The 15,528-nt window shown below is 49.4% G+C and overlaps 1 protein-coding gene and 1 pseudogene across 2 annotated transcripts in view; both read right to left on the bottom strand.

Moving 5' to 3' along the window:
• The window catches only part of Ptpn11 (protein tyrosine phosphatase non-receptor type 11), a 60,220-nt gene that overhangs the window by 25,380 nt on the left and 19,312 nt on the right, over window positions 1-15,528 (bottom strand). For both annotated transcript variants that reach the window (XM_028765922.1, XM_028765923.1), the window contains exons 2-6: window positions 15,288-15,410; window positions 12,412-12,606; window positions 10,464-10,656; window positions 8,991-9,107; window positions 8,480-8,593 (exon numbers count right to left, since the gene is read on the bottom strand). In XM_028765922.1, coding sequence (XP_028621755.1) covers window positions 8,480-8,593; window positions 8,991-9,107; window positions 10,464-10,656; window positions 12,412-12,606; window positions 15,288-15,410 — 742 coding nt within the window. The remainder of the gene's footprint in view (window positions 1-8,479; window positions 8,594-8,990; window positions 9,108-10,463; window positions 10,657-12,411; window positions 12,607-15,287; window positions 15,411-15,528) is intronic.
• On the bottom strand, window positions 1,367-1,921 carry LOC114619966 (annotated as a pseudogene).

Raw genomic sequence — 15,528 nt, 5'->3', positions numbered from 1 at the left:
GGAGGGAGGGAAGAAGGGAGGAAAGGAAGAAGACAGGGAGGGAGGGGAGGAGGGAGAGAGTGAGGGGAGGAGGGAGAGAGGGAGGGAGGGAAGAAGGGAGAGAGGGAGAGAAGAAGGGAAGGAGAACAAAACTCTATCTAGTCTACCACTCTATAGAGTGGGTCTAGAGACTATTTAACACCTGGAAAGATAGTCACAGTTAGACACACTCCCAGAATGGATGTGAGCCACATGTTTACACTGTCCAGGCTACCCGCTAACGGCAGCAGGACACACACCAGGGAGGAAACATGGACACTAAGTTCAGTAATCCTCGCCTTCTTTTTGTTTGTTTCACTGGTTCAGCCTATTTACTTTGGCTGTTTTGCCACTAAACTTGCTATGTGTGTAAGAAAGTCCTTTTCAGACACCAGGACAGTGCTAATGAGAGACGGCTCAGGGTATGCAAGCAGCATGTGGCCGTGGTCTTCAGCCCTAGAATATAAACCCTTAAAAAGGCAGAAGCAGCTTGGTGTCACCAATGACAAGATGTCCGGCCAGCTTTGGGGTCCTCTTATGTTATGCCAAATCGGCATCTCAATGACAGCTGTGTCCAGAGCTACTGCCCTACACTTCCCCAAGGAACCCAAGTCAAAATGCAAGGAGCTGACCCAGAAGGAAAAAGCAGGGAGTGCAATGGAGTCCAGAAGAAAGTGCCAGACAGCGCTAAGGGGCAAAGAACTGGGGACACCATCAAGGAAAGAGCTAAACAGGCAGCCAAAGGAAACTGGCCCAGCCAGAAGCAGGGACAAAGCAAGGACGAGCCAGAGTGGGAAAAGCTGGGCTGAGGCAGACAGGGAGGTTCATTTCCGAAATGACAAAAGTGTCTCTTCAGTTCTCCCGAAGCCTAGCTTGCTGGTTCTGTGGTGCTAAAGATGCCGCCCAGGGTCTCCGACATACGCTACGCAGTGACCTGCCACAGCACCCACAAGCTGATTTTTGATAGAAAAATCGCAGACAAATGAAGAAGTGAGAGAGAGGCAGCTAGAACGAAAAAGGGCTCCTCTGTGATGAGTCAAACAGCGGCCCGGGAAGCTCTCTGCAAGGAGAGGCAGATCTCTCCAGCACGACACAGCCTGCATCACTTTACTTAGCTGAGATTTCAAAGATGAAGAGAAGTGCTGGGAATTTCAAACAAGTTTCTGATTCTCGGACTCAATATACAAAGTTCAGCCTTGGCACATGGCTCCTAATGCAAGCCTTTAGCTGCTGGGGATCTGACCAGAAAGAAAATGAGATCTGTAGAACTGGACAACGCAATGCTTCTATGAGTTTTTTATTTATTTATTTATTTTTTACTTTTATCTGCATTTATTTTATGCTGAATTTATTCCCGTGCCATGAGCTTCTGTTTCTTCAGTTTCTTCTGGGATATCTTTTTCTTCTGTGCAACCTCCTCTTCTGGCTTTGGAACAATCTGTTCCTTCTCAGTGAGGATCATCTCAGTGTGGCAGGGGAAGCTCATGTACGGGTTAATCCAGCCATGAGCTCTGTAAGTTCGTCGGCGCATCTGAGGTGCCTTGTTCACCTGGATGTGTTCAATGACTAGAGAATCTACGTCTAAACCCTTAAGTTCAGCATTACTCTCTGCGTTTTTAAGCATGTGCAGCAAAAACTCTGCACTCTTCTTTGGCCACCGTCCCTGTGTCCAGCTCCATTATTTGGCCTGGGCGCACCTACCAACTCCACCATTATACCGACGGAATGGCACACATTGTTTTTTTAAAGTGACATCCTTCAGGTACTTGGTAGCTTTGCGGATGTGCATGCCCTTGATGGCCTGGGCAGTTTCCCGGGTGTTCTTAAAGTGAATGCAAAGGTTTGAACCTCATGATTTACAAGATTTTGTGGGATTTTCCGGGTCAAGAGAGTAGCGAACCATCTTGACGAGTCACCTTTCGCCGCTTACAGGAAGAGCTCTATGAGGTTTTTAAATGAGTTCAGATCAAGTAATTAAAGTCATTTGCCTTCTGGGAGCTAGCATTCCCTGACCTTGAGCTGGCCTCAAAGGCAGTGAGGTGGACAGGTCACAGAGATAATATTCAAAAATAAGTGCAAGCATTGAAGAGATTTGACCTTCAGAAGCAGCCAGAGCAAGGAGCTGGGGGCCCTGGCAAAGCGAAGGAGGGTAAGGGCCTGCAGCTTTACTAAAACGTGGCAGTAACTTGTGATCATCACTATGATCCAAACTTCATGTGACATTTATTCATGAGGGCATGTTGCAGGTCACCTCTGTGAAAGGCAGGGCCCTGCGTCTGCCTGGTTTACCTTAGCTCCTGCAATAGGGGTGCTAACCAGAATGACCTTGCCAGAGTAAGCTAGAGAGTCCCACATCAGGGCACCTTCGTCAACACAACCCTGTGAGTTTGCTGGAGCTCTTGGATATGCTGTGGAGATCATGTCAGGCTGTGAGCCCTGAGGCCCCCGGGGTCAAGGCCAGGCCCTGCATGCAGGCAGTCGGGTGCTGACAGCAGTGAGCAGCCTTCAGGAATAACAAATGGATAACACCTAACGCAGCTTCCCTCCATTACTCTGCAGTCCATCTCTGCGCATGTCCAGGTCCCAAACTGCTCAGACCTTTCCATTCCCACGATGAGAGCAGCGAGCTAGCCAATAAGAAGTCAGGAGTTAGGATCGTCTATCCTGTGTCTCCAGGGACAATCCAGCTGTAGCCAAAATTAGCAGCTAGCCTCTGCCAAAACCACTTCCTTCTGGACACCAGGCTAATGGGGACAGGAGTCTGACTGTATCCAGTAGCCCTGCCCTACTCCAAGATTTGTGTTCTGTAGTGTCCCACTCACCAGCAGTCTGTGGACCTGCACTGTCACTCAGCAACTGCACTGAAGACAACGCAAACCCAGGCAGCAAAAAGCAAAACTGGGACACAGATTGGCGACACCATTTCCCCAGGAATTACAACCAAACTATGAGCTCTCAAAAGAGCAGAAGTCCAAGCAGGGGTGGAGGTAGAGAGATACCATCCCACTATGCAATCTCAGAGGACGTTAGGAGGGGCTGGAGAGATGATGCAGCAGTAAACGTTCTGCTGCTCCTCCATAGAACCTGGGTTTGGTTCCCAGCACCCACTCAGCAGCTCACAATGTTCTTTCTATGACTCTAGTTCCAGGGATCCAGTATCCTCTTCACAGGTACTGTATGCATGTGGAACACACATATTCACGCAAGGAAAACACCCACCCACTCAGAAAGCTTTGTGACAGACAACATTCATTCAACTGTGCTGGTGTGGGACAGCTCTTCTGCAGAAGTCCCAGGGCCATACAGAAATGAAGGGAGCACTGGATATGCTAATGCCAAACGGGGTGAGACAGAGCAGCATGTCTAGACAGCACACGAGGCAGTGGAAGGCTGAGGAGAAATGGAAGTCAAGAAAATGGCAGAGGACCGACAGGGCAAGGCAGGGCAATCTCAGGCCAGTAGAAGAAAATACGCATGCCCAACTTGGAATGGAACACGAAACAGAAGTCCCCAAGCTGAAACCACCTGTCATCCACCACCCATGAGGTCATCTTCCTGACTTTTCTTGAGAGTCAGATTCTTGGTTCTTCAAAATGAAAATGCCATGCTTCAAAAGGAAAAAAGGGGTCACTGAAGGTTCCTGAATAGACAGGCACATGAGACATGCTGAGATTAGCATAAACGGTGCTCCAGTGTCGAGGCAGGGGTGCGACGGAGAAGCTCAAGTCCTCTCAGTAGGAGATCTGAACTTCAGGCTGAAATCCTATCTCCACCTCTGCTCCCCTGAGCCATCCCACACAGGCACCGTATCTTCATGCATCTGGAGACAGAATTGGACGCCCACCTAGCTCAATGCTCAGAGAGGCCCGCTGCTCAGCAGGTTGCAGACAATGGAAAGGCCTCCCTTCCCAAGAAAGGCAGACATGGGAGGGAACAACAGGACTTCCAATTCTAGCCACAGGAGAAAAAGAAGGAAACTGCATCAAGGGCACCAAGGACTCAGCCTTCAGCTCCAGAGTAATGCAGAACCTCCAAAGACATGAAGTAAAGGGAGCGCTTAGTCCCTGGAGGAAAGTGACCGCTTGGAAGGCATGAGTCTGAAGAGCAAAGACAGCAAGCAGCAGAGTGGAAAGCCGCCCAAACCACCAAGTCGGAGCAGTAAAGCAGCACAAGCTTGTGGGTGCCGGGTCAGTCAGGAGAAGAATGCAGGGACAGGAGGACAGTCAGCAGGGAGGGAAAGGAACAAAGCACGGGTGTGCCCCTGCTGAAGATCAGAGAAGTGCAAGAAAAGGGAGGAAATGGGGAGCTGGTCATGGAGGGAAACAGAGAGGAAGACAGAGACAGGGAGGGAGAGAACCTGCTTCAAAAGGAAAGCAAAGTATGGTGTTGGATGCCTGTGAACCCAGCACTTAGCAAACCTGAGGTCAGTACAGGCTTGTCCCAAATACTGAAAAAAAGGGGGAAAGGCACTGAGGGTGTGCGTCAGTTGGTAGTGTGCTTATGCACACACACAAGGCCCTTGGCCCAGTCCCCTGCACTGCAGAAACTGGCTGCTTAGAAGGTAGAGGCAAGGAGTTCAAGGTCTCTCCAGCCTCACAGTAAGCTTGAGGCTAGCCACCTGAGCTAGCTCTATGTGACCTTGTCTCAAAGAACAAAAAACCTCAGTGGCATCTTTCCAATGTGTTATCTCAGTCCACAGGGAGATGCTACACTAAAGAAGGCTCAGGAAGTTAAGGAGCTAAAAAGAAACAAGCTGCAGAAGGGCCACCCACAGCAGAAGAAGCAGCAGTAACGTCCTCCACAGCACAAGGTAACAGAAGAGTCTAGGGCATATGTAACTCCAGAGCCAAGGCCAACAAAGTCCTGAAGAGAAAGCACACTGGGAGAACTGTGCTATTAGAAACAGGAGAGCAAAGACTGAGCGACCTCAGAGCCCGACACTGCTCTGTGGGGAGACAGTGCTCTTTTCTCAAGCTGGGGCCTTCAGGGAAGATTCTGGGTTGCCACTAGCCTGTGACCTGGAGCATTTGGAGCCTGCAGTTAGAGTCTGACTGGGGGCTGTCCTTCAATGTTGACTGCTTAGTCACCAGGGGAATAAGTCCACGAGAGGTTACCAGCAAAAATTACCACTCTAGACAGCACCCTGGGTGCAGCTAAAGGCTTGTTTCCATAAAGCATGACCGCCTCTGAGGAGAGTCACAGTGCCTACAAGCAGGACAGAGTCCCTGTGGAGAAATCATGGGGCAGTAACTGAAAGCCCTAGGGTTCCTCCCAGCCACAGGCCAGTGGAGCTATTAGCCAGGACATGACAGGTGATATCTGAAGGGAAGAAACTGTACTGTAAAAACTGAAATTACTAAGGAAAAGGAGTTAAAACACTGGGGAAATAACCCCAGTAAGTCAAATGTTCTATGGTTCTGTCTGTTTGGGATTTGAGGGTTTTGTCTGTTGGATTTTTTTCCCCTTTTGTCATGTGTTACAGATTTAACCAGAAACACTGAGTTCAGAAACTAAAATCTTTCTGAAATCCAGCCCTGTGAGCCTGAATGAGAATGCCTGAGGCATGTGTGTTCAGGGAGTTTAAAGTCTCAGCTACACACACCCCAGGGTTCAATCTGGGACTCAATGAATGCAAACGGTCCACCAGTGAAGCAAAGCCCAGCACGCTGCTCCACACCACAGCATCAGCGGCAGCCCCTCTGTTGAGTCTGGAGCAAGCGTCTTAGCCCAACATAGCTTTCTGAAGGAGCTCAGGTTCAATGCATCCACAAAGCTTTATCTGAAGCCTACCTGGGAGTCAGGGGGTGAGAAGCTGTCTGCTAGAGTCTGAGGCTATAAGGAACCAAATGGAACTGTTCTGGGACCCTCACTGCATTGGGCACTTTCCTGGATGACACACACCCTCTTGTTCCCTCAGCGACACCTCTGGGCAAAGTATTCCCTTCCTCCAACAGACTCACAGAAGTCACCTGCTTCTCTGGATGTGTGGTGCACTAAACCAATAGCCACATAGATTATTCAGAGATCCCTATGCACACACACAACAGGAAGGAAGTATTCAGCTCGAAATGGGGATGGGGAATAGGGAAGTCTCCCCTGAGAAAACTCCCAGAGGAAGAAGCTGAAGACTGAAGAGGTGTCCAAAACAAACCTCTTAACGTGTTCCAAGTAAAAGCTGATGGGTTCACAACCTGCCCCCTTCAGTCTCCTCCTAGTAACTGCACCCTGCAGCAACTCAAGCTATAGAACTTTCAGGCTCCTTTGAAAGCCCATCAGATTGCACTGAGAAAGGTGAGACACATCCCTCCAGCCTGCATCAGAGCACACTGTGGAACACAGGATGCTGTACTGATCCTCCTCCAGGAAGCAATTCTGATGTGCTCATGACAGCGTCCTGCAAAAGACTCACACTTTAGCTTCTAGACTGAGACTACAGTGGGCGTCAACTTCCAACACCCTGCAGCAGCCTTTCTGTCCTCAGCCTCATGGCCCCAGCTCCAGCCTCGACCAGCAGTTTCTTAAGGCTGGCTGACCTGGAGAAGCAGGGACAATCTGAGATCTCCTCTGCAGGGCCCCTCAATGCTCTGACTTACTGTACAACCCCAACAACACAGATGGGACCCTGGCTGGTTCTACCGTTCACAAAACCACTCACTTTTTCCTTTTGTGCTATTATTGGTGTATAAAAGTCGAGCTGGATTTGATGTGTCACGAACGGAGGCCATCTACTATTTGTTTTCCATGGCCACTGAGCAAAGAGTGAGCCAGGGAGATGGGACATACGGTGGAGATGAGGGGCTAGCAGCTAGGCAGATCCCAAACAGGGAGACAGATCGATCGGGAAAGGGGCACAGATAGACAAGAAGAGGGCAAGCTCCCAGCTTCTTCCTCACCTGAGACTAAGGCCTGGTGGGCTTCGGTTTCCCACAGCAGGGCCAACTTCTGGCTGAAATGATACAGGCTGTGTTCAAGGCAGACCTGAACTGTCTACCTGAAGCTGTGGCCTATCATCTCCTCTGTGTTTAAGGGAACCTGCTCTACACTTAGAAGACTCGGGGCTGGTGGCTACAGAGATGGCTCAGCATCTCCCCAGTTCCTCTTAGTCTCTTAACCCTCATGCTGAAGTCTTGTGACAAAATACCCTTTATTTTAGTAATTAATACACTGGAGAACAATATTTTATTGGTGACCAACTATGTACTGGAAATGTACTTATGACAAAAGGTTCATCTTTATAGAAATATTCCGACTTGAAGAAAAGAGACAGCTAATATGGACGGGTTACTGCTAAAAGTGGGGCAGCACAGGCTTGCCTGCACAGTCCTGCATCGGACCCACAGGACCCACAACAACTAAATAAATAATGTAAAGACGGCCTCACGGCTCCTTCTGCTCTCATCAGACCTTCACTGATGCCTGCATCCCTCCGTCTCTCAACAAGAAACTTTGGAATGGAGTTCAAAGGGTCCACCCTAATGGCTCATATGAGACCAGACCCAAGTTCTAGTTCCTATGCATCAGTGCAGAGCAAGCACCAGGAATGTTCTAGAATGGGCCCATCGCCAGGGCTTGGGAGGGTGGACAATCTACTTGACCTCTCTGACCTCACGCTCCTCTGTGGAATGGAACTAGCACCTCTGTCCGAAAGCTATCTGGTACATGGTAGCACAAATAGCTGTGAGTCCTCAAGTCCTACACAAAGCAAGGACTAACCAGTCCTGTAAAACAGAAAGTAGGGGAAGAAGGGGGAAATGGAGGAGGGTGGCTGTCAGCTGATACCAAACTATCAAAGAATAAATTAAAAATATTCTCTAAAGTGGGCATAATGGTGCATGCTTTTAATCCCAGCATTGGGAGGGCAGAAGCAGGCAGATCTCTGAGTTCCAGGCCAGCCTGGTCTACAGAGAGAGTTTCAGGCCAGCCAGAGCTACACAGAGAAGTCCTGTGCACAGATGTTTTGGGGGTTTGTGCTATGACTGTGGAGGGAAAGAGGCCAAAGGTCTGTCTATAAAGCTCTGGTCAAATGAGCAGGGAGAGAAAGTCAGACAAACCAGAAGACACACAGGGCCACAGACAGGCTCACACACGAACAGGGCTCAGAACAGACATGAGCCCCTTAACTTCCCTGTCATGGTGTGACTCACAGCCAGGGCCCTTCTCCTGGCCTCACTCACAGCAGTGAAGCTGCGGTTTGTCTGAAGGCCCTCGGAGGCCAGAGGAATTCTATCCTTTTGTTTTCCTGGGGTCCTGCCAGCGGTCTGAACCAAGAGGTAAATGGAGCTGCTGGCGCATCTGTCTGAGACAAGCTGCCAACCCTTCCCAGGAACACAATGCCCCTCTGCTTCAAAGAAGTCCCCTCAGCCACACAATGAAGGAGGCTGGGCCCAGCACAGGGCTTTCCCTCTCACCCGTCCAGTCACCATCTAACAGTGCACGGGAAAACCCGTAGTCAGTGACTTACCTCAAACTCTTCCCAGAAGCCCTGCTTGACTTTATCTGTGGTCTCAGCCAGCTTGCTTAACTCTCGAACCCGGCTTTCGATCTCCGCAGCATTAATACGAGTTGTGTTGAGGGGCTGTTGTGTTCAGCAGTGGTGGGAAGGAAGAAATCATGCTTTAAAGAGTATTAGTGCAGAAAGAAAAGGACTTCACAGAAGCAAAGGCGGGAGGCACATTACCACTTGTGTGTGTTTATGGTGATGGTTGCCGAAGCAGACCAGGGTCCCTTTGTCTGTTTCTCAGTCACGTGGTCATCCCCGCACAATAACTGTGCTCCCACCATGGTGAACGTGCCACCACAGGCCCAAAGCCACAGGGCCACGTGGCTGTGGAATGATCTTTGAACCCTTTCCCCTATTAGCCAGCCCTCGTGTACCGTGTCACGAGGAGAGCAGGCTGACTGGTACACGCGTGTGGGAGACGCCACGGTAGACCTCTCTCAGCCCGGAGGAGGGGCAGCTTGAGTTTCCTAACCTGCTTGAGCTGCAGGACTGTGCCCAGCGTCTCCACCATGGGGTTCTTCTTGTAATGCTCCACCAGGTCTGTCAGAGAGTCAAAGCGCTCTCCTCCACCAACGTCGTATTTCAGCTCCTTTCAAGACCAAACAGATGGCGCCCGTTATCTCATGCTAGGTTACAGTCTCCCCACCCGACTGCAGCCACTGCATTCTTAGTGACATGAACCTGTACTCAGAAGCAAGCCCCATGTCTGACTAGACAGCATGAACACATGTATCATGTTAACATACATCATGTCCACGTCATCACAGTAAAGCCACCCTTGGCCTGGACAAGGGAACCCTGCCATCGGTGGCAAGTGGAGGAGACAGGAGAGCTGCCCAGTAAATCAAATAAGTATGTGCAAAAGGAACAGACGGTGTCCCCTCATTTATATGTGGCATCCAAGGAAAAAAAAACACCCAACACACAGCAACAAGAGGTCAAATGGTGACTATGAGGACTTAGGGGCCGGGGACGGTACTGGTGACACACAGACACACGGATGCTCTGTATGGTGAGCGGGCTCAGAAGCCCCAGTCAGCAGCAGATGATGGGAGAGTTCCGAGCACTGGAGATTTGATGCAGTGATGATGGAGGGCGTCTGAAGTAGTATGCAGTGATGATGGGAGGGCGTCTGAAGTAGTATGCAGTGATGATGGGAGGGCGTCTGAAGTAGTATGCAGTGATGATGGAGGGCGTCTGAAGTAGTATGCAGTGATGGGAGGGCGTCTGAAGTAGTATGCAGTGATGATGGGAGGGTGTCTGAAGTAGTATGCAGTGATGGGCGCACATAATTGGCTACTGCAGAAACCTAAACTGTATTCACCTGAAACCTAGATACTGACTCCCAGAAACAGAAAGCCTGACACCACCATACTGTGAAGGACAGGAAGCTGCGGTGCTGAGGAGGCAGGGGAGGCAGGGAGGCAGGGGACTGCAGCTCAGTGGTGGGATATGTGCTAAGTTCCATCCCAGCACCACAGATGACAACTGATATAAATGCAATTAAATCAAAATCAAATGTAAACTCCATCATGACACAACACACTTCCCATCACCTCCAGACTCCTCAGCACGCCTTCGCCCGGCATCACGTGATGTCATGTATGCGGCTGTGATGCTATACGCTAGGGAATGTGACAAGAAAGAAGTCTGATATTTTCAGTCAGACACGGGATGCCATGGGAGGGTCAGTGCAGTGTCACCAGAAGGTGGGCTTCAGGACAGCCATGGATACAGACAGCCTGTCTCAGAAAAACAGAAACAAAACGCCAACAGAAAAGCAGAGCAACAATGAGAAGAAACACAACAGTGCTTCAAAATGAAAAGACACACGCAGGTGTGGACAAGCAAGGACAGAAGGACAGTGGCTGTGCTGCTGCCTATTCCTCTCAGCAGAAGCCCCCAGTGCAGCTACAGTGGGCCCACAGTCCCCGTGGCGCTCTACCTGACAGCGGATCATGACGTGGGTCACTTTGGACTTGCCATCGTTGCTCTCCCCTTTGTCATCACCGGTGCGCACAGAGAGAACAAAGTCTCCAGGGTGGCTCTGGCTCTCTCGCACGAGGAAGCTGCCATGCTTCCCCTTCTCAGTCAGCAGCTTCTCTGCTTCTTTTCCAGACAAGTGACCGTGGAACCACCTGAGTCCGTGTTTGAAAGGGAACAAGCTGAGCTGAGCTGAGCTGCGGTGTGCGGCATGTCCTCAGGTACCACACACACACACACACACACACATATGCACGCACGCACGCACGCAAGCAGCTCTCCTCAACACACGGGCTCCTAACAGACAGCTTCCTCCAGGGGGCAGTGTCTGACAGCATCGACATCTCAGATAGGAAAAATGACAAAGATGTTAAAAATGACAACTAAGGCCAGGCGGTGGTGGCGCACGCCTTTAATCCCAGCACTTGGGAGGCAGAGGCAGGTGGATTTCTGAGTTCGAGGCCAGCCTGGTCTACAGAGTGAGTTCCAGGATAGCCAGGGCTATACAGGGAAACCCTGTCTCAAAAAAACAAAAAAAAAACAAACAAAAACAAACAAACAAAAAAAGACAACTAAAGTTCGTTTCTCCCTTTTACGGCAGCTTTACTATGTGACCCAGGTTGGTCTTGAGCTGTAGACCATCGTACCTCAGGCTCCTAAGTGCCAATATTGCAAGCACTGCCAGCACACCTGACCTCCACTAAATCTTAAAAAGGAGCCCAGAATCATTGGAAAACAATGTCCACAAGACAATGATGGTGCACACTTTTAATCCAAGCACTGGGGAGGCAGAAGCAGGTGGATCTGAGTTCTAGACCAGCTTAGTCTACAGAGTAAATTCTAGGACAGCCAGGGACAGGGGTTTCCCTAACAGTGTGAGTTCCCACAGGCAGAGAGAACGTCTCCATGGGACCCAGACATCTGTACTTTAGCTAGTGTGCATGAGAGTCTTGATACAGGTTGCCCAGGCCATCAGGTGGCAGGCTCTAAGAACAAGGCTCTCAACTTAAGTTGCCACAAAAACATCCTGACACAGTGACTCGAATGCCATGGCTTTAGGTAAGGAAGAAGCTAACCTCAGCAGGTAACACTCATGCCCACAGACCTGGTAGCATCCTTCCATCCACATGCCCCAGAAAAGCACTTGCAGATCTAAAGAAGGTGGAGATAGCTTGAGGCTACAGTAGTAGCCAGAGAAACAAATTACTAGAAGGAAGGAGAGAAAGCTGGGAAAGGCAAGACCCAGGATCTGCAGTGAGAGAGAGAATGGAGAAGCCAATACCAGGGCAAATAAAGCAAGTACCAGTTCTCAACTCCTGGCCCCAAGCACGTGGGAAGAGCTCCACAACATAGCAGTTCTCTACAGACAAGGACATGCTAACATTTGGGAGATAACATTAAAAAGCTGATGAAAAGCTGGTCCTTCAGTGCTCCGCTTTTCCACTTCTGGGGTTAGCCTGACCTCTGTTGGTACTGCTGCTAAATAACTGGTCAGAGCCACCTTGTAGCACGGCTGCTATTTCAGCATCTCAAGCTCCATGTTTTCTGTCCCAACTCTCAAAGCTCATCAGCTGTTGATAAGTTACAATTAAAGCACATACTACATCTATACAGAGACATGTAAGAGTCCTATAGAATCTGTGTAAGGAACCCTGACTGCAGCTGCTACAGTGAGGGGGTTCTGCCAATACTCTGATCCTAGCATTCTCACTTTAATAACACCACGGGCAGGGGGTGTAGCTCAGTATATAGAGTGCTTTGCTAGCATGCACCAAGTCTGTGTTCACTCTCAAGGGCCATATAAGGCGAGTGTGGTACAGCATGCCTGTAACCCAAGCACTCAGGCAGTAAAGGCAGGGTCAGGAATTCAGAGCCCTGGAGTGCAGCTGTGTCACTGAGCTGTCACTGACCTTTCGGAGGTAGGGTCTGCACAGTTCAGAGGGTACTTGAGCTCGATGACATCTCCATTCTTCTCTTTCAGCTGCCCATGATGTTCCATGTAATACTGGACCAGTTCAGCCAAGGTGGCAAACTTCTCCCCGCCGTAGAGGTCATAGTAATCCCCAGTGTTCTGAATCTTGATGTGGGTGACGGCTCCATTTCTTCTAAAATAGTCCATTGGGGGAAGGTGTATCAAAGAGCAATAGTCGGAAAAAGAGACCTCACACTCAGCAGAAGACTTCACCCAAACACTGGAACTAACCCAAAGGAAAGATTTAACCCATCCCTGAAACCGGAGGTCAAACAACTCCATCAATGACGGCAACTCACAGCACTGTGCCTACACACCTGTGCCCTGTGGGGCTTCTACATTGAATGGCTGACCTATTTTATGGTCTAGGTTAAGTGACAACAATTACTGTCCTTAACCATCAAAGACGCACAATTAGTTAAAATAAATAAAACACCCACTCACCTTGTCATCCAGCAAATACCCTCATAACAATTTTGCTCAAGGGCAATAAAGTTGAATAGGTACCAAAGGATTTTGAAAAATAGACAAATAAAAGATGGAAACTGAATATATTTACCATAAAAATATACCAACAGCTGGGCATCTGGGAGGCTGCAGCGGGAAGGCACTGGACTACAGAGCAAGACCACATTTAAAATAAATTGTGAAAGCTTGCTTTTAATTAAGTAACCATTGTCTAAAGCGTATGATGATGCACACCCATTATCCCAGCACTTGGAGGCTGAGGCAGGAGGACAGAAGTTCACTACCTTCATCCTTCGCTACGTAAGATCATGTCTCAAAAAAACATAAAACGAAACAAAAAGAACCAATAACAACAAAAAATCAACAGGGCCCAGTAGGTGGCTTAGTGGGTAATGGGGCTGACCAGCAAACTTGACCTGACAGCCGGCGTTCATCCCCAGTCACGCACAGGAGAGAACCAACTCCCAGAGCTATCCTCTGACCTACCTGACCGATCCATTCTTGCACATGCACACACCACACCACACACACACACACACACACACACACACACACACACACACAAGTAAATGTTTAAAAAAAAACTTTTTTTAATTAACACATTAAAATTTTTTACTGTTTTATAAAAACCAAAACCTAGAGGTGGTGAGCTGACTCAGCAGAAAAGCCTGACGACCGAAGCCAGGTCCTGGCAGCCACGGAAACTCTGACGTAGGAGGGGACTGACAAGCACACAGAGCACACACAACAATGAACAAGTATTTGCAGGACCTGATGAGTAACAGAAGTCTCAAATGCACTCCCTGGTAGGTAACACTGTCCAGCCAGTGCTGACATCTCCTCTACCAAGGTCAGAATGTGCTTCTATGGCCACCCTTATTCTCAGAGACAAATGTCACAGTCCTACAACTTTCTTTCAAAAGACTCAAGGAATCTATGTGCTAGCGTTTGCTTTTAGTCCTAAAACAGAGGCAAGTAAATCTCTGTGAATTCAAGGCCAGCCTGACCTACACATCAAGTTCCAGGCAGTCTCATCTAGTGAGGCCTTGTATCACTCACAGACGGATGGATGGACGGACGGACAGACGGATGCTTTCCTAAGTCTCAGTGAGATTCTAAACAAACTCTCAAGGACATGATTTACTCGTCTGTTTATGTGAAAAGTAAGCTATAAAATCAAATGCATTTACTACAGTGTGAACAGCTGGAATGGGCATACAGAAAAAATTCCAGAAAGCTCTCCCACATCTGCTGGATGGGACAGTGAGACCGTACCACACTGTCCACTGGGATTTAAAACAAACCAAAGCTGCCCAATGTACATCACTGGAAGAATGAAGAAGCCGGTGTGGTGATACCATTTGACCACCAAGGAGCCATTACAATGAACAGCTAGATGTCCCAGCATGCAACTCACACAGCTCTTCAGTGGCTTCATGAATTACTGAACTATTAATGCACCAGGGACACAGGCGCTCACTAGACAGTGCCGTATATAACCCGTCATCATGAGAATCCATGCCAATCTCTGCACAGTGGAGGAGGGGAACCGGACTGGGCACAGGACTCAAGGGGACCACAACTACCTCACAGAGGCTTCGTTCTGGACAAATGAAAGTGATGTGAAGAACTTCACAAAGTCTGTTCCCCATGACAAAATCCAAAGCAGGAAAGAAAAACACAGAAAGCAGGTCAAAGGTGAGGAGCCAGGACTCAGCCCTGGAGGCTCCTGGTGTGTCTCTGCCCAAGGTATTCTCTCTCAGTCCCCACTGTGAGCAGAACACCCAGCAGTCCTTTCCAGTACTTCCCAAGGCTGTGATTCTGGGAAACCACAAACAAACAGAACAGAGGCTGGAGAGATGGCTCAGCAGTTAGGGGCATGGGCCGCTCCTCCTGAGGGCCCAACAACACCCACATGGTGGCTCACACCCATCTGGAACTCCACCACCAAGGGATATGATGCCCTCTCTTCCAGCCTCCAAACACACAGGGTACACATACATACATGCAAGTAGAACATTCATACACATAAAATAAATACTGTGCATTACACACACCTGTAATCCCAGCTCTCGGGAAGGAAAGGCAGGGGGATCTCTCTGAGTTTGAGGCCGGCCTGATCTATAGAATAAGTTCCAGGACAGCCAGGACTACACAGAGAAACCCTGTTTTGAAAAACAAAAAGGAAAGGCAAGCCTCGAGCAGGCCAGTGCCCTGACTGGCTCCACAGTGCTGCAGACAGGCCAGGCCCCAAACTCTGGGGGAAGGAGTGAGGCAGCCACTTGGGGCCCCACCCCTCCTCTGGAAATAGATACCATGAGTACCTCTCTTTACCTTCCAACTTACCTAACAGACAGAGTGAAGTCTCCGGGGTTACTCTTACTGGGTCTTGCTAAGAAACTGCCATCGACTCCTCTGGTCAACAGGAGATTCTCTGCCTCCACACCAGTGATGTTGGGGTGAAACCATCTTGAGGGAGAAAAAAAAAAAGGCAATGAGAACCAGAGCACAGCTGAGCATCCTTACCCCACCGTGCGGAAGCTGTGAGCACCCTTACCCCACCGTGCGGAGGCTGTGAGCACCCTTA

Source organism: Grammomys surdaster, unplaced genomic scaffold (genome assembly GCF_004785775.1).
Source record: "Grammomys surdaster isolate TR1022 unplaced genomic scaffold, NIH_TR_1.0 166, whole genome shotgun sequence".
Taxonomy (NCBI): Eukaryota; Metazoa; Chordata; class Mammalia; order Rodentia; family Muridae; genus Grammomys; species Grammomys surdaster.
This window is presented reverse-complemented; position numbering and strand designations above follow the sequence as displayed.